This window comes from Coffea arabica, chromosome 4e, assembly GCF_036785885.1.
Source record: "Coffea arabica cultivar ET-39 chromosome 4e, Coffea Arabica ET-39 HiFi, whole genome shotgun sequence".
NCBI lineage: Eukaryota > Viridiplantae > Streptophyta > Magnoliopsida > Gentianales > Rubiaceae > Coffea > Coffea arabica.
In genome coordinates, this window is record NC_092317.1 from 41,718,278 (window position 1) to 41,737,685 (window position 19,408).

General features: G+C 36.5%; 2 protein-coding genes across 2 annotated transcripts; one reads left to right on the plus strand and one right to left on the minus strand.

Annotated features, from left to right (window-relative positions):
• On the plus strand, nucleotides 1–14,225 carry LOC113741190 (plant intracellular Ras-group-related LRR protein 7-like). Its single transcript, XM_027268677.2, has 10 exons — nucleotides 1–408; nucleotides 2,560–2,629; nucleotides 2,962–3,008; nucleotides 4,602–4,710; nucleotides 4,844–4,929; nucleotides 6,105–6,195; nucleotides 7,428–7,513; nucleotides 12,812–12,898; nucleotides 13,000–13,161; nucleotides 13,905–14,225. Exons 1-9 carry the CDS (start codon nucleotides 310–312, stop codon nucleotides 13,108–13,110), a joined length of 786 nt encoding a protein of 261 aa, XP_027124478.1. The 5' UTR covers nucleotides 1–309; the 3' UTR covers nucleotides 13,111–13,161; nucleotides 13,905–14,225.
• A 989-nt stretch (nucleotides 14,226–15,214) lies between these two features.
• LOC113740994 (SNF2 domain-containing protein CLASSY 3-like) lies at nucleotides 15,215–16,549 on the minus strand. Its single transcript, XM_027268495.1, has one exon. It carries the CDS (start codon nucleotides 16,547–16,549, stop codon nucleotides 15,215–15,217), a length of 1,335 nt encoding a protein of 444 aa, XP_027124296.1.
• Nucleotides 16,550–19,408: the final 2,859 nt, after the last annotated feature.

Genomic DNA, 19,408 nt, shown 5'->3' on the forward strand with positions numbered 1-19,408 from the left:
CATTTCTTTTTGAAAAAACACGACTTAATCCAAAGTTATTCCAAACGGAAGCGGCCCCCACTCCCCCGGAAGACGCGCTTTGGGCTTAAACTTCAAAGTCTTCTGTCCTACATTTCTACATTTCAACGCATATGTATTTCTGTTTGCTAAGAATATAAATCCTCTAAAACCCATCTTCCATCATCATCCCATGATCCCAATACGCAATCAAATTCAACAACCCTTTTGATTTCTCACTTCAGTTTAATAATCACAATTTCCTCACCAACAATATATGTTCTGGGTTTAACAACAGAGAAGAATTTTGAGATGGGATGTTGCAGCAGCAAAAGGGCCAATTCGAAAGCAAGCCGTGTTAGCCGCTGGCGTTCTACTGGCATTGTTGCCTTACGTGACTCCAAATTGAAGGTCTTTTTTGCTTGATTGGGTTGCTTGATTGATATATTTTTTTTAAACATTGTATAGTGGTGGGTGATGATAGGAAAGGTTTTACCTGGGTATAGGGGAAAATGGGGTTTTTGCTAATTTTTACAATCTTGGATTTTTTTTTTTAAATTTTGGTTTGAAGAAGGTTAGTTGAAGCTGTAGAGTTAATTCCTTTAGTTTGAATTTTTGGGTTCAGTTCAGGTTTGCATTTGCGTCATTTTCAACATCCTGTGACGCATATGTTTTTTTTTCTTGGGTTGATTTACTTATGCATTACTATAACATCAGCCATTTTTGGCTCGTTGGATCCTCTTATAGTTTGATGGTTTAGTGATGGAAGCATTTGATATTTGAAATCATCAGCAGAATGAGTAATATTTTCGGGATAAATATTCAAGACTGCCTATATGACCCTTTCTTTGCTTTAGAAATGATCAAGGATCGACTTTTGTAGGTGAATATGAAGTATCAATGGAAAAATATTTACTTAACGGTCCATATTTAAAGTTGGCTTGCAGCAATGGTGCCTAGTCTATCTGGTAGGATATATATATATATATATATATTTTTTTCTCTTCCGTTGCTATTGTTAAGTGTGTTGAGACGAGAATGGAGGGATATATAGATGAAGATTGCCAAGTAGTAGTTCAATAAGGTATTTAGGATAAGATAAAAGTTCCAACGAATATACCGGATACCACCTGAGTAGAACTGGAAGTTACAAAACTAGTCATGACTTCATGCTCATGAATCTTAAGACTGAACCTCGATTTTATAATCTCCAGAACAATTTATAGAAGATAAGATTCTCCACAGAATTGTCTTTAGGAGTATAATGTAATTGCAGGATCTTGCCGAATTGTTAACTGTTTTTCATAATCTGATAGGAGGAAAACAAAAGGGATCAGAAGCATCCATTGAGAGTAACATGTTTCCTAACTCATGGTAGTGTGTATCAGTATATGCTGCCTGTATGATTGCTGTGTCTGATCTTGGGAAACTGTAGAACAAGCTTAGTTGAGAAGCTTATATTTGTTTGGATAAATGTATGGTTTACAAGGAGCATAGTTAATAATCCTTCAACTAGAAATCTTAATGTTCATATATTCGTTTGGAAAGAATTTATGATTGTGTCCAATATGGTTTTACAATAAATTTGTTATGCGTTGCATGATTGTGTCCAATACAGTTTCACAACATGTTTTTTAAGAAGCATCGCTTTACCTCACACTCTAATGGTTGCATATATGGCTGGAGCAGTAAATTATTTATTTAAGTGACAGTGACGAGAAGATTGGGTACAGTAACTATGATTAAGATACTTAATGGATCTGTTCACACGTTCTCATAATTGGCACACTAGGCTGACTTGGTTAGTGAAGAATGTTTTAGTGCAATAAAGTTGGACAGTCAGATCGCTACTTAGCAGGAAAACTGGGTCAGAATGATTTTGGAGGTTCACACTGGGAAATCTAAGTTGCTGGGGTAAGAAGTAGATTGGTACGTTTCTAAGGGAGGAGACAGGAGCTCTGCCCTAGCGAAAGTACTTAGGCCGGAGAGAGATCTAGAAAGCCCTAATAAAAAGGTCTTTGCCCTTTTAGGCCACCCCCTTTAATAAAGTAGAAAGCAACATCCTACATCCTGGGACCACATTTGCTGTGTAAAGAATATTGCATGCTTGTTTCCTTGGCTCTGGAATCTATGGCCTTCTTTTTTAATACTTGAATATAGTTTGAACAATTTACCATCTTCAGTCAAAGGAAATGCTTTACCCCATAAACAGGAAAAAAAATTTGTTGACTAAGATGCTCCCATGTATCTTTTTTCTTGAAATTCCTATGTATATTTTGCCTGATATTTGCATGGAATTTTGACCTTTTTTCTTTAATTGAAACTTTCTATAAAATCTTTGAAGTTCTCCACTGTGACTTATTTAGCTTTGATTTTGCACTGCTATTTCTGCATTTATAAAGCTAGAAATGATGATTTTTGCATCATTCTTCTGATTTGCTTTTTGTTTTGTCGTTTTTTCCAAGTTTACATAACTTGTAGCAATGCAGTTTAATTTTTTGACCCTAGACAGACAGATTTTTATAGAGATTGCTAATTTTGTATGTTAATTTCTTGAATTAGACATTTCCAGATGAAGTTCTTGACCTCGACAGATCTGTGCGCACACTTGATTTAACACACAATAGAATAGGTAATGCTTTCTAGCTACTGATCAACTTGATTTTGTGGGTTTTATGATATTTGGTTGCTCAAGTGCTAAAGATAATATATTTAACATGACCTGCTTTCTATGACCAATGTCTTGATTTTTTATCTATCCCATATATTAGCTAACTATCTTTGATTGTTTAGTAGTTTGGATTCAAGATGGTTGCTCTTTTACTAATTTAAGCAGTGGCAGTTACTCTCTGACTTGAGAAGCCATGTCTCAGATTTTGTCAAACACCAATCCACATTCATATCCAGTTTTCTTGTAATCTTCTGCTGATGAATCTCATGGCTTCTGTTTTGTCTCTGTGCCAGTTGACATTCCAGTGGACATCAGCAAATTAATTAACTTGCAAAGACTGGTGAGAAACTAACTATTATATCTTTTGCATTTATCATGACATTCTTCATAATGAACACATGGCAATAAACAATTTTTCTTTTCTAATTGGTGAGATACCATTCTTTCATATTATGTTAAAGGAAATGAAAATTCAATCTTAGTTTTTATGTACTACTGCTGTGTAGTTTTTAATTATAAGCTGGTGATAGGATATGTGAGTTACAGAAAAGACTTTAATGTTGGAGACAAATATACTTCTATCCTATGTGACTTTCCAGAATTGGTGGTTTGAGATTTTATGTTTCCTCAATTACAGTTCTTGTTAATCTTTGGAGAAGTAAATCAAGTGCAAGGTGAGAATGCAAGTTAAGCTACTTTCTTTAGAGAAAGTGGAATATATTTCTAAAATCTCTTGTATTACTAAGGCTGCTATCTGAAAACGTTATAAACATCTTCTTAAATCTATGTTGCAGATCTGAAAACGTTATAAGCATCTTCTAAAATCTATGTTGCGGAAAAATCATAAAGTGGTCGCATTGGGTTAAGTAAAGTTTCCTTCTCCATGATAATTTTTAGGATAAACAGAAATGGTGTTTAAGGTAGCCCAAGTTAGATGCCTTGTAAAATTACTGACTTGTTATGTATTCATATTAACCTGAGGACATGCAAATGACAGGGTTGCTCAGTGTATCCATTTTCATATGCATATAATGTTTAAGCTTTTGTTTTACATGTATAATAACTTTTCAAAACGATCTTATACTCCTCATCCATTTAACTATAGGGCATGATGTTGGTGACACATTTGCATTTTTTTAGAAATCTATTTGCATTTTGTGCTTATTTAATCAATTAATCCAGCTTTGTAATGTCACATTTAAGAGACTATTCTTAGTTTTCAACCATGTCATGTGATCTTTTATCACTCTTCTTCACTATTGGTGTTATCTTTGCAACCTATCTTTGATTGCAAAATAAAGTCTTTAATAGAGTAGTAGTGAGAATAAGTTAACAAGCTCTTAGTTGGAATGCTATAAGGAATCATTTTGTGAACTACTAGTTCCATATTTGGTTGGAATCTTCATTTTCCTTTTGAATCAGATTGGTGTCTTCTTTGTTAGGGAAGACACCGAGTAGAGACTCATCTCATTGTGGTGTGGAGAAAGCCTTCTTACCTCATTTTCAATTGCCAATAGATAAGTTTCAAGCTGCATTTAAAACATGACTTGGTCTGATTTGGGGCTGTGTCATGACTTCATGTTTTCTTAGGTCCTTTTATAGTGACAAGAAAGCAGAAGACAAATACTTTGGATAAACTTAAATGTTTGTATTCTGATGGAAACTCGTAATGCCTTATTGTCTGGAACCTTGCACTCATATCTGTTGAGGACATGTTTGCTTTGCTTATGTGTTGTACAAATTCTGATTAGCAGCATAAATTTGTAGTTTTGAGTGCTAAAGTTACTTGTAAAACTTCTGGTTTCCCATTAAAAACTAAAGAATAGAGGATTCTAAAGTAATGGATGGCTTGCTGGTCTTCATTCCCTCATCCCTCCCATACTTTCCTGCTTCAATGTTTATGACATCAATAGCATGCTTACTTCTTTTTCAGATGTTGGCTGACAATCTGATTGAACGGTTACCTATCAACTTGGGAAAGCTTCAGTCCCTAAAAGTTGCATCACTTGATAAGAACAGGATTACCACCTTGCCAGATGAATGTAAATGTTATTTTCGTTTTAAAGGAATATGTCGTGAGAATTTTTTGTCTACTTGTTCGTTTATGTCTGCTTAACTGAAATTTTTTTTTTTGTAAACAATGAAGTTTGGTTAACAGTACTTTGATGTTTGCAGTAGGCCAATTGGTGAAACTCGAGCGCCTATCAGTCTCAGAAAATTTATTGACAAGCCTGCCAGAAACCATAGGAAGCTTGCGCAACGTGAGTACGTTTATCAAATAATAATAATTATTATTATTTTTTTTTTCTTGCATTCACTGATCAAATAAGTGACAAATGCTGCCACTGATGTGCATCATTCTTGTGGGTTTACTACTCTTCCGAGGATAGATTTTGCATTCTGTTTGCTCTGCTTTTTAGTATGCTAACAATGATTTGCTTTGCTTTTCAGTATTCTAAAATCATTACTTATTTTTGCTCTTGCCAAGATGAGGTTTTTTAGGTAGGAAATGGTTTTAATTGCTCTTTTGGAATTTTGCTTAAAGTTGCTTCAGCTGAACACATGCTTACCAATGCCATTTAAGAACTAGAGTAGCTTCTCTCTCTCTGATAAGCCTTCTCTCTTCCCTTACGAGCCCAAAAAAACATTTCCCCTCCACCTCCCCAACACCCCCCCCCCCCCCAACCAATAAAAAAAAGAAAGAGAAATTAAAGAAAATTCCCCCAGTCTATCTGAGGTTTTACTTACTGATAGTAGATCAGTGTGAGCTGTAGTATTATATGTGCAAAGTTGCTATCGTTAGATGGAGTTAATCTCCATCACACTCTCTCTCAGACAAGTACACATACAGAGAGACAAAATTCCTCCCCCGACCAAAAAAAAAAAGAAATATTAAGTTAAAATCAACTGGAAAAAGACAAAATAAGAAAAAATAACTCAAATAATTCAAAAACCAGCTTTTTATTTCAAGTTGTTCACTTGTATGTATATTATTACCGTGTTGACAAATTTCATGTCCGACAATTTGCTGACCACTTGATTATACATCTGTTTCTGTTTTTGAAATCTCACATGCTTCATGACTAATTGCATTGTGGGCTACGGCAAGATTTGAATCTTTAATGAAAATTGATACGAGTCATTAACTTTTGACAAGAAATCTGAAAATCATTGTCCTTATTTGAGAACATTCAGTCTGTTGTTCATGGGTGTTTTAATTGTTAGGCTTATGGTTTCAGACTTCTATCTCCACTTTCTTTCTTCCAAACTGTGAATTCCAATTTCGTCTTTTCAACTGTGGTTAATTTTGGCAATGAAATGATTATCTTGATAGAAGCAAAAGCTTGATTTGTGTATAATCCTTGCCTTGTCAGAGTTTAGTTTAATTTTTTTTTTTTATAAAATAATATAGTGATACACTTTAAAGTTTTGACAGTTGGTGCTGTTGAATGTATCAAACAACAAGTTAAAGTCTCTGCCAGAATCAATTGGGAGTTGCTTCTCTCTTGAAGAACTGCAAGCAAATGGTACCTTCATATCTAGCTTTTAACTTCGGGTTATTATTGCAATGCACGGTTAAGAGTGCAGGCAATATTTGACTTCCTAAATTGGGTATGCATTTGAGTCACTATGAAGTCAGTGCGTGCTTTGATCGCCTTATTTTGCTACACTCTTTCTTGTTCTTTGTAGTAAGCTAGAGGGAATTGATTTCCATTTAATCTGTCCACAATTTTTCTAGGATTTCTTGTTCCCTTCGAATAACACTGGCTCGCAGCTAATCCAATCTCTCACATTGAGGATGCTGAGGCTGTGCCACCAGTTATGCTGCCCTTCTTGTAGTCAGGATAGAGTTCAATATGGTTTAAGTTGTCAATTAGCTTTTACTGCATAGAAATACTATGCTGCCTTGAGATTTTGCAGAATTAGAAACATTGCATGTCTGTTGTGACTAACTTTCAAAGTGCATAGGAATTATTTATTGATCATAAAAGATGCGATAGGCCAAATTTAGTAGTTAAGCTCTATGGATTTTGTGGATCTTTTTGGTATGTTCCCCCGCTTGTACTAGAATTTTCTTCATTCAGAAGTATCTAACTTATTGCGGGGTTAAGTGTTTAGTTTCTCGTCCATCAGAGTTACCTTTTGCTGAATTGTTTTCAGGAACTTCAGGAACATTGCATGTCTTCTGTGACTGACTTTCTAATTGCATAGGGATGATTTAGTGATGGCCAAAGATACGGTAGACTAATAATATTAGATTAGACCATGGATTTGGATCTTCTTGTTATATTTCTCCCACTTGTACCAGAATTTTCTTCTATCAGAAGTATCTTGCTTATTGTGTGGTCAAGTGTTTAATAACTCATGCATCTCAGCAGCCTTTTGCTAAATTCTTTTTTTCTTTTTTGGGGACATCTGGTTAAGTTTATTAACTTCAAGATGGTGTACCGCTTGGTTACAGATATTACATTGTCATTCTCATTCATAGAGTTTAACATGGTTTAAGCTTTTTGAATTTGAGAATTGAGTTTTGTAATATCCAGTTTAATCATATGAATCATTCGATGGTTTGCCTAGTTAGCTATTTGGCAGTTCTGGATGTTCATCTACCTTTGATGAGCTTTTCATCTACATGATAGTGTTGCTCGTTCCACATTTCCATGGTTCAGTTTAGGATGGAGAGTGTTCTGCTGCATGCCATATCTCTGTTTTGGTCCCTGTTTGTACATCTTTGTCATACTGTATTTTGTGCTTTTAGATAATTCTATTGAAGAAATTCCTGCTCCAATATGCAATCTTGTTCACCTCAAGTCACTCTGCCTGGACAATAACGATCTGAAACAGGTAATCATTTCTCAAGCTTCATCATTGACATCTAATGTTCTCATAGCATTACTTCCTCATTTCCTCTGGTTGATGGGTACTTTTTGGTACAGTTCTTTTGCCATTTTAATGCATTTATGGTGTGACACATTATATTCACTCGAAAATAATGAATTAGGGGAATACTTTATTTCATTGATTCAAAAGAATATATACAACAGGTTTCAGCCTATATTAGGAAACTATACACAATTATATCCTTAATCCTAGGAATAAGATTTTACCCCAATTTAGCTCCTCTAATCTCTCCTAATTTACACGGTTTTATTACTCAATATTCTACTTCCCAAAAACACAGATTTTCCCACACTCAATATTCTACTTCCCAAAAATACAGATTTTTCCACACTCCCCCTCAAGCTGGTTTGAAGATATCTTTCATCACCAGCTTGCTCACTAACAAATCAAACTGTTTTTTGGGAAGACTCTTTGTAAGCAGATCTGCCACTTGGTCTCTAGTTGGCACATAGGTCATACAGACTACACCTCCTTCTATTTTTTCTTTGATGAAGTGCTTATCTACTTCAACATGTTTCGTTCGGTCATGAAGAACTGGATTGTGAGCAATAGAAATAGCCGCTTTATTGTCACAATACAATTTCATAGGAAGTACTTCTGAAACCTTCAACTCCTGTAATATTCTTCTAATCCATATCACTTCACAAATACCTTGAGCAACAGCCCGGAACTCTGCTTCTGCACTGCTCCTTGCCACAACATTCTGCTTCTTACTTCTCCAAGTTACCAAATTACCTCCCACATACGTACAATATCCAGAAGTTGATCTTCTATCTGTTATACATCCAGCCCAATCCGCATCGGTATAGGCTTCAACTTGAAGATGTCCTCGTGCCTTAAAGAAAATACCTTTGCCAGGTGTTCCCTTTAGGTACCTTAGGATTCTATGAATTGCTTCAAAGTGCTCTGAGCCTGGTGAATGCATGAACTGACTAACAATACTTACTGGAAATGCTATGTCAGGCCGAGTGTGTGATAAATAAATAAGTCTTCCAACTAGTCTTTGAAACTTTTCTCTGTCTCTTACTTTCTCTACACTAGCTGGTTGAAGTTTCAAATTTGGCTCCATGGGAGTTTCAGCTGGCCTGCATCCCATCATACCTGTCTCTTTGAGCAAATCAAGCACATACTTCTTCTGACTTACAACAATTCCCTCCTTGGATCGTGCAAACTCCATCCCGAGAAAATACTTTAAGTTTCCCAAGTCCTTGATTTCGAATTCCTTGGCCAGAAACTTCTTCGAATTCTCTAATCCTCCACAATCATCCCCTGTTAAAATAATGTCATCGACGTATACAATTAAGATTGCAACTTTACCTTCTTTTGAATGCCTATAAAACAAAGTATGGTCAGCCTGACTTTGTAAGAAACCAAATTTTTTAACCGCTTTGCTGAAGCGTTCAAACCAAGCTCTTGGTGATTGTTTAAGTTCATAAAGAGATTTCTTCAGTTTGCAAACTTTTCCAACACCATATTTGTCTACAAAACCTGGAGGAAGACTCATAAACACCTCCTCTTCTAGGTCTCCATTAAGAAAGGCATTTTTCACATCAAGTTGGTACAAAGGCCAATTTGCATTAATAGCAAGAGATAAAAGGACCCGAATAGAATTTATCTTGGCAACAGGGGCAAATGTTTCTTGATAATCTATTCCATGGGTTTGTGTAAAACCCTTCGCAACTAATCTGGCCTTGTACCTTTCTACAGTACCATCTGCTTTGCTTTTAACTGTAAACACCCATTTGCACCCAACAATCTTTTTCTCCCTAGGCAACTCCACCACATCCCATGTATCATTCTTCCTCAATGCTTCCATCTCTTCAAACACTGCAGATTTCCAGTTCTGATCAACCAACGCTTCTTTAATGTTTCTAGGAATCACAAGTTTTGAAATTTCAGTGGTAAAGGCTCTATATTTAGGGGAAAGGTTATCATAGGACACATATTTGGAAATTGGATGCCTAGTACAAGTACAGGTTCCTTTCCTAATGGCAATGGGAAGATCAAGATCAGATTCTTGAGTAGGAAGGTTTAAAACTGGGTCAGATTCTGGAACAGCAGAAGAAAAGAAAGGTAAAGTATTACCTGATGTATTTGGACAGACTTCCCTCGAGGACTTCTCATGAACAGGAGCTGAACTCATCAATGGACCTTCACCCTTTTTAAAAATATTTCTCCTAGTGTATACCACAGGCTCAAGATTGGAACGATTTTTTTCTCGTCGTAATATTTCCATATCTGATAAACCAATATCAGTTTCTGCACTATCAAATTGAGGGATCTTCGTTTCCTTATCTGTTTCAAAAATTATAGTTGGTAAAGCTTCAGTTTCCCAAAAATTTGATTCACTAGAATTCTCCCCCTGAATCAAAGGTTTGTTAAAGAAAGGAAGACCTTCAAAAAAGGTTGCATCCATAGTGACAAAGACTTTCCGTGTGAGAGGATTAAAGAATTTGTACCCTTTTTGATTTGGAGCATAACCAACAAAGACACATTTTTCGGCCCTAGGATCCAACTTGGACCGAGATTTCTTTGGAATATGCACATAAGCAGTGCAACCAAATATTTTTAAAGGCAAATCTGAATTAACTCTTGATTCAGGGAAAATTTTTTTAAAACACTCTAAAGGAGTACTATATTGTAAGACCTTGGAAGGCATCCTATTAATTAGGTATGATGCTGTTAAAACAGCATCCCCCCAAAAATATTTTGGTAAGTTCATATAAAACATCATGGCACGAGCGACTTCCAACAAATGTTTGTTTTTACGCTCGGCAATTCCATTTTGTTCGGGGGTATCAGTGCAAGAAGACTGATGTAAAATCCCTTTTTCTTCAAAAAATGTTCCAAGGATACTATTATAATACTCTGTTCCATTATCAGACCGCAAAATACTTGCTTTTGTTTGAAATTGATTTTCTATCATGTTATAGAAATTTTGAAAAATGGTTGCTACTTCTGACTTCTTATGCATTAAGTATACCCAACATAGACGAGTATGGTCGTCTATGAATGTTACAAACCACCTTTTTCCCGAAACAGTAGTAATCCTTGAGGGTCCCCAAACATCACTATGAAACAAATAAAATGGTTTTGATGGTAAATAAGGCCTTGGGACATAAGATTTTCGTTGACTTTTAGCAAGCAAACAACTTTCACATTTCAGTTTCAGGGGGTTCACATTCTTAAAAAGCAAAGGAAACAAATGTTTTAGATAAATAAAACTAGGATGGCCCAATCTGTAATGCCAAACCATTATTTGTTCAGAAGCAGATACAGAAATATTACTACTATACTCTTGAGCAATTTGAGCACTAGGTGAATTATCCTCAAGACAGTAAAGGCCATTGATCATTCTAGCTCTGCCAATCGTCATCCTCGAATTCTTGTCCTGAAAAGCACAATGAGATTCATCGAAAATAGCCAAACAATTAGAATCTTTTGTTAGTTTACTAACTGATAAAAGACTGCTGGCCAATTTTGGAACATGAAGAACAGATTTCAGGTTAACATTTTTTGAGATCTGTATTGAACCTTTTCCAGCAACAGGAGAGAAACCTCCATCTGCAACTTTGATCTTTTTATTTCCAGAACATGGTGTATATGATTGGAAGAGTTTAAAAGAATTTGTCATATGGTCTGAGGCTCCTGAGTCTATGATCCAAGGAGAAGGAAAGGTTGAGGAATTAGACAAAAAAGAATTGAATAGAGCCTTAGATCCAATACCTGTATGAGCCATAGAAGCATTAGGAAAGTCAGATGAGGTAGAACTGGATTTCAGTAGCATAAGAAGATGCTCCATTTGTTCTTTGGTGAAAGGGCCAGCATCAGCTTCATTAGCAGTAGGAACTCCTCGTCCAGACTTCTCTCCTCTGTTTTTCCAATTTGGAGGTTTTCCGTGCAGTTTCCAACATGTGTCACGAGTGTGACGAGGCTTATTACAATAGTCACACCAGACCTGTGATTTTTTACTGGATTTTTCTCCTGTTTTACGCGGATAAGTTGATGTTTTAAAGGATGAGGCAACCTCTAAAGCCGATCCTTCAACAGCAATTCCAGGACCCTTCTTTCCCAGCATTACATTTCTTCTGCTTTCCTCCCTTCTAACCTCTGAGAACACCTCACCAATTGAAGGAAGAGGCTGTCTCCCAATAATTCTCCCTCTAACTTCATCAAATTCAACGTTTAGCCCTGCCAGAAATTTAAAGATTCGGCTGTCTTCAGCAGTTTTCTTATGATGCTGAAAATCCTCTGTTGATTTCCACTCATAGCTGTTGAAGAGATCCAAATCCTGCCATATTCGCTTAAGCGAATTGAAATATTTTGTGACAGTGTCTTCCCCTTGACGTAGATCTCCAATTTTGAGAGTCAACTCGAAAATTCGGGACTGATTTCCCAAATCAGAGTACATCTGATTGATATTTTCCCATAACTCTTGTGCCGTTGAATAGCACATGTAGTTAGAACTGATATCTTCCTCCATTGAGTTTACAAGCCATGTCATAACCATGGAGTTTTCCGCGTCCCATGTTGCGTAAGCAGGATCCGTGCATATTGGAGCCTTTGTTTCACCAGTTAAATACCCCATCTTGCCACGACCTCTGATATACATCCGGACTGCTTGTGACCATCGGAGAAAATTATCTCCATTCAGCCGAATGGTAGTAATCTGAATTGAGTGAGAATCAACCCCAGTTTTCAAGGATTCGATTCTGTTTTTTGATGAAGAGGCAGTAGTTTGAGGATTAATGGTAGAGTCTGATGATGTTTCAGACATGATGAAGGGACAGGGGACAATGTGAAAAAACAACTAGGAGGAAAAATCAGGCAAACCTAGCTCTGATGCCAACTCGAAAATAATGAATTAGGGGAATACTTTATTTCATTGATTCAAAAGAATATATACAACAGGTTTCAGCCTATATTAGGAAACTATACACAATTATATCCTTAATCCTAGGAATAAGATTTTACCCCAATTTAGCTCCTCTAATCTCTCCTAATTTACACGGTTTTATTACTCAATATTCTACTTCCCAAAAACACAGATTTTCCCACACTCAATATTCTACTTCCCAAAAATACAGATTTTTCCACATATTCCAACGTTGGTTCAACTTAGTTTTTACATGAAGTATCTTGCACTTGTGATCTGTCAATTTGTAGTTCTGAATTGTGGAGATGACTTCTAAAATGATTTCTACTTATGTTGTAATGATGGCTTAACATTTCCACTTACAGATACCTCCAAATATATTAAGAGAATGCAGAAGTCTTCAAAATATTTCTCTCCATAATAATCCGATTTCGATGGACCAATTTCAACAGGTGAAACCTAATTCTCTTCTACATTGTTCATAAGTTTTTCAAAATTCCGTTAGCATTGCTCTTCTTTTTCTAAAAGAAATTCAACTTGAAATTTCTCTCAGATGGAAGGATTCCAAGAATTTGAAGTTCGGAGGAAAAAGAAATTTGATAAGCAAATAGATTCAAATGTAATGATTGGTTCCAAAGGGCTTGATGAGGGTGTTGACCTCTGACGTGGGTTGTTAAGCTTGATGTTTATGTTTTGTCCTGGTATGACGCTCCAGGTATGTGCCTTACTATTGACAGTCAGGGTATCCTTTGCTATTTTCACTTTTCTGTTTACAGATCAAGTACATGCTAAACTGTGATACAGTAGCTTAGTTGATTTCTTGAGCCTCTTTTCTCTCCAATGCAACCGCAAAAGATGTAGCAAATAGCTTTTGCAGACCTTAGGCGTCTCTTAGAATGTTGTTTTTGACTACCCACACTGTCTGTTATATTCTGTTATGAATAGTTTGCTTTTGTTCTATGATACACTCAACTCTGATAATCTTTAATACTGCATGGAACTCATGAAGAAGTTCATGTGTTGATGTTTGTGTAATACACGTGTTAATGCTGTGCCACAAATAATAGGTTTCTGAAAATGCAGGGGATACTTATTTTCTGAAAAAAAATGGGAAATGAGCATGGACGTAAGCTTCCTATTGCAGTAGGGGGTTTCATGACAGAATATGATTCCAATATGTTTTACCGTTTGTTCGTCTCTAACCGAAGTCTGCCAACTAATCAATTTGTTGAAATACTGGCACACAATAAACTTTCTATTGCAGTAGGGGGTTTCATGACACAATATGATTCCAATATGTTTTACTGTTCATCTCTAACCGAAGTCTACGAGCTAATCAATTTGCTGGAACACTGGCGCACAATAAACTTTTAAAGTATCTTATCTGTTGTCTTCTAGGCTCTAGCTGCTTTGATGTCGTTATGTTGCTAGTTCTGATGTAATTTTTGTTTTCTGCAGTTGAGTGAGGCTCTATGTGTACAGAAGTTATTCAAATTTGGAAAAGGAAGATGGTTGTCACGTTGTGCGTTCTCTTGTCCTCCCTGCAGCTTTTTGGTAGACCGGCCATTATCCAGAGCAGAATTTGATTAAATGATGCATGGTTAGGCATGATACCTGTGAATGCTATATCCTTTGTCACTAGCTGTGTATCTCTATTGGGTCTTGTATAGTATAAATCTTAGTAGCGTCTGCAGCAGATGAATATTCAAAATAGTGAGACTTCGAATTTTTTGATTCCGACTTCTGAATGGCTAATAGAATTCAACATTTGTTTTTTCACTTTGGTATTTTCTGCTTGCTGATTCTTTGTTTCTCCAATTTGGAGAATGGACTTTTCATTGTGGATAACGGTTATAAATGGCTGGCCTTCACAACCTAGAGTCAAAGTCCAATTTTGTAACAAACATGATGTATAGTTTCTTTGTTCAAAAAGATTTTCTTCTTAACCATACTAGCACTTTACCTTGTTCAAGCCTTAGCTGCTTTCCAAAAGTATGATAATTAATTTTTAAATAAATGCTAGCAATTTACTTGCTGATGAAATTCATGTATAAGAGACTCCTTATCAATAATTTGCCAAATTGCAAAATGAGGTAGCTCATAGATTGGCAAGATATGCACGAGAGATTCCTGAGGTAGCAAATGAGGATTCTCTTCAACTTTCCTATACTACCTTTGGGACACAAGTCTCTGTTATTTCACTTAATCCTTCCTCAAATATTCCAAAATTTAAACCAATCTGAAGTTAAACTTTCCTATACTCCATCCATACCATGAAACCAATCTGAAGTTAAACTGTTAAACCAACATATAAAAACAGCTGTAAGCAAAACCAAGCAGTCTTTTCAGTTTTCATTAGTTGAACCATTGGCCTGTAGCACAGAATAGTTATTCCCTGTAAACACAGTGATAACATTGAATGAAAAACAAAACAATTACTTGATCAATCATAGAACAAGTACTTTCTCAGGCAACAAACAATTGGCTGGCAAAACTACCAAATCACGCTGGCAGTTTTCAAAAACTTGAAAAAAGTACCACGACAACCAAAAACTATTCTGTAAAAACTATTTGAAGAAAGTTTAAAAACACACCACTCTGCAGCAAGTTTAAAACATAGAACAAGTTTCATGTCACTATCAGAGTATACTCAATGACAAAGTGCAGCAAGTTTCAAAAGCTACCAGAAGAAAGGTCGCTAGAGCTCCCAAACAAAAGGCGAAAGTATCAACAACTGATGAGAGATACAGCAGCGAAAGGTCTTTTGGCTATTGCTTGTGCTCAACATAATTGAAGTTTGAAAATGCATTTGATTCCTTCGGCTGGTGAATAACATTCTCAAAGATATCATTCAGCATTTTGTTGTCAAGCATTCCTTCCAAGATTTTATCCTTGAAAACAGATGAGATTCTAGACTTGTTCCTTTGCCTGTCTTGAGAAGAAAATACCAAGTCAGACAAGCGATCTTTGTTAGTCTGTTGAGCATACTTTTCAACCTCCAAGGTCCCAGAGGTTATCAAATGATAAACATAGACAGACTTCTTTTGGCCAAGTCTATATGCTCTGCTTATTGCTTGCCTTTCAACTGCAGGATTCCAGAAAACGTCTAACAAAACAACTCTTGAAGCCCCACTTAGATTTATTCCTTCAGAACAAGCTTTTGTGGACGCAAAAAGAACTTTCACCTTACTGGAGGGATCATTCAGAGAACTAATTGATGACTGGCGATTCTTCTCGTCACGTTTTCCATCCATATACAGCACTTCTATGCCTTCCCTCCACTTCAACTGATCTATCAACTGCTGCATTATGAATCTCAAAGGGTGAATAAATACGCTGAAAACTAAAACCTTCTCATGCGATGCATCACATAATCGGATGAGCTCAATGGCAAATTTCGTCTTTACTCCAGCATAAGGACTACAATCAAGTACCCCTAGTCTGTCTTTGTCAGCAGAGAAGCGTTTACTGAAAGCAGCCAATGAGGGGTGGACAGAGATGAGTGACACCAAATGTACTTGGTCAAACCTGCTCCAATCATCCGATATAAGCTGAAGAATGCCCTTCTGCTCATCAGTTGGCCGCAAAATAACAAGTGTGTCCTTCAGACCAGGGAGACTCTCCTCTAGTATAGAACCTTTGTGTACATGTACAAAAGGATCTATCATAGCTTTGAGCTCCTCTACTGCATTGTCAGAGTTGTTATCAATGGCATTGGTCAAGGAAACCCATCTCTCTTTCTCCACATTGCTCTTCCGCTGCCATCTTCTGCTGCAACGCTCAGAGGTCACTGAACCAGAAAGCTTTGGGTTTACCAGGCAAAGAGTATTATACAACTCTTCGAAGTTATTCTGAAAAGGAGTTCCAGAGAGGATTATCTTTCTTTTTGTCTTAACTCTTGTCAAAACCTTCCAGACAAGACTCTGTTGATTGCGAGGCGTGTGCCCTTCGTCAAGAACCACAAGACCAGGCAGTTGAAGAAAGATTTCCTTAAGTTTTTCATCACTTCCTTTTCCCTTCCGTCCACTAGCAATCTGCTCAAACAACTTGTGGCTGATTCCTAGAACACTTTCTTCCTTTGTCCACGAGTACAGCTTTGTCATTCGGCTTCCTACTCTCCGAAGAAAATTTGCATCGGTTTTGAGTTCGTTTCCCGACAAATCCTTGCTATTAAAGTTATGAAAAGGAATTCTTTATCCCCATTTTCGGAACTCATTTTCCCAGGTAAGCAGCATGCTTGTAGGAGCTATAATCACGGGTCGGCACATTGGATACATTTTCAACAATGACAGAATAAAAACAATTGTTAGGCAGGTCTTCCCGGTGCCAGGGGCATGTGATATTATGGCTCCTCTTCCATCATCAGAAAGTTCAGTTTTCAGCTTCTCGATGTTGGTTTCTCCTACTATGTTTTTCCACAAGAAGACAAATCCATCCAGCTGATGACTATACATTGACATCCTAATGTCATCTGGAATAAGATCCAGTACAAAGCCTTCAGCATCAATGGGGGTGTAATAGTTTCCAGAGGCTGAGTCATCAAGATGAAGCTCATGAATACCAAAGTAATCTCGGCTAAGGTCAACCCAATCCCGTCTTCGTGGAGTCTCTTTTTTCTGCAGGCAATAGCAATTTAGATAAAATTTAAAAATAACTGGGAATGCAAGTAACAATATGAAGTTCTGGTAATATCGTAAAGGTCCCATTTCACTACACAACTCAGCCCAGATTATTAAGCTCTTTGCTAGTAAAAATGATGCTAAGGTGGTCTCTACCATTAAGTATGGTGCTTGTTTTTGGTTCTATGATAGGAAATTAAGAGGTGGTTGTTTTTGGTTCTCTGATAGGATATTAAAAGGTGCTGCTGCTTTAACACATGATACTCCTTATTTTCTGCCTGTTGTAGATTTTGACAATCAGGTAGATTAGAAACCTGATTCTTCAGGAATCTACACTACTAGATTAGCCATGAAAAAGTTTCAATCTCAGTGTAATAGTTATCCAGGTATATAGTTGCCTGTGGAAAGAAATATATGCTTAGAACATTCCTATATCTTAAGGTTGGCATTTGTGTGTGGAGATCAAGTACTAAAGACAGGCTACTCTCTCAGGGTATGCCTGTTGAACATGGTTTTGTTCCTAATGAATCACTGAGCATATACTCTTGTCCGTACTCTCTAAGAACTAGCTAGATATGCAGTTGCTAAGACTTGGTCCATTGAATTGTTATGGGTTGAACAACACTGTGCTGGAAAGTCATTTCGTAGAAATGTGTGCAGGGTGAGATTTGCTGTTGCAGTTTATCAGCTCTGGGGAAGTGGAAACTGTAAAGTTATCCAAAAGTCTGTTGTATCCAGTTTACTATTTTTGCAAGCAAATCTTGCAGGACCTTTGTGGTATGGTTAGTGGTTGGCTTGGTTCTTCAGTTTAGTGTGCCTAGAGTTAGGCATTTCTCCTAAAGTTTTAGAGTGAGTTCTAGAATAGCATAGTGTCTGTTATGCACTTAGAACAGAAATTCTTGTTTCTTTGTCTTTGTCAGGGTGTTCCCCCATCTTACATGCTTACGCTTCTGTTTTGAGCCAATAAAGCAAGGAGCTTAGTGAAAAAAATGAAGTTCATTTATTTAAGTTCATCTGTAAGGAGCATAAAAGAAGGGAATTCAAGTAAGATAAAATTGCAAATGGACTAGTGGGAATACATACCAGAGTAGGAAAAATGTCCTTCATCGCCTTATGCACAATTTGACAACATCTGCATATGATTCCAATTGGTTCTTCAAGAATCAGCTGATGTTTCCCTGAGAGACATTATTCTGCTTGGCACTTGGCCGTTGCAGTGACATGATGAGCGACATCCTGATGATCAACACCACAAGAACACAAAATCTTCTCACATGAGTTACAATTTGGACAATCGGATAATTAAAATGAGTAAAACAGGCACGATAAGAAGAAAACTCAAACAATGTTCTTGTGCTCAGAATGAACAGAAATTAAAAATCCAAAAAGGTGTGGAAACTAAAAACATCATTGTAAATTGACAGCAAAGCCAGCAAAAAATATCAATAACATTATTTGGACGATGCAAATCTAAGCCAAATGGTAAATTTGACCAGAAGGGTGCAAAACTTAGGAGGTTTCTTATGACACAAATAGCACACTGAAAATACTTTTATGTCTTTCTGTCTAATGACTGAGATCTCGCAAAGAACTAGATGGGAGTATCTGTATGTGATTGTGAATACAACAAAATTTCTAGAACAAATTTACGTAATACAACGAGGACGAAAAAGAAATCAAACAATCCAAAATATTGTAAAGTTTGGAAATTGAAAACATGTCTTACAATCCAAATATTGTAAAGTTATTGTACAAGAGCAGAGGAAATTGCCTAATTCCACGTTATCAAAATTTTCATGCATGGACTAGTTAAAATATCAGAGTAAGACTAAATTTCATTAACTCCTTTTTCTTACAGCAGGACATGGATGAGAAAACTTTCTTTGTCATTAAAACTGATATCTAGCTTAAATATTTCTAAAAGTGGTTCAAAAGGAGAACAGCAAGCTTTTCCCGTGGGTTGCATAAATAACTTAAAATGAATAATAGAATCATCCCATCACCATCAGTAACAAACATACAATGTTAGGACCAACTAAATAGCATGCACAATGGATCATGAAACAGCAACTTGTATTTGTATTCTTAAAACTACATAAGAAAGCATACTGTCAACAAAACTATAACTATTTGAAAAACTACATGATCTTGTTAACCATAGATTATTAGATAATAACTGAGGAAGAAACAAATATTAGATGACCAACATGAGATGATACCTACTGCATGTTTCCAAATCATTTCAAAGTTCTAAGGCATCAACTTCAGTATTCCAGGGCAGAAGTCAAAACATTAGCAGATTAACTAAAATCTCCAAACTCAGCTGACAGACAAAGAATGGAT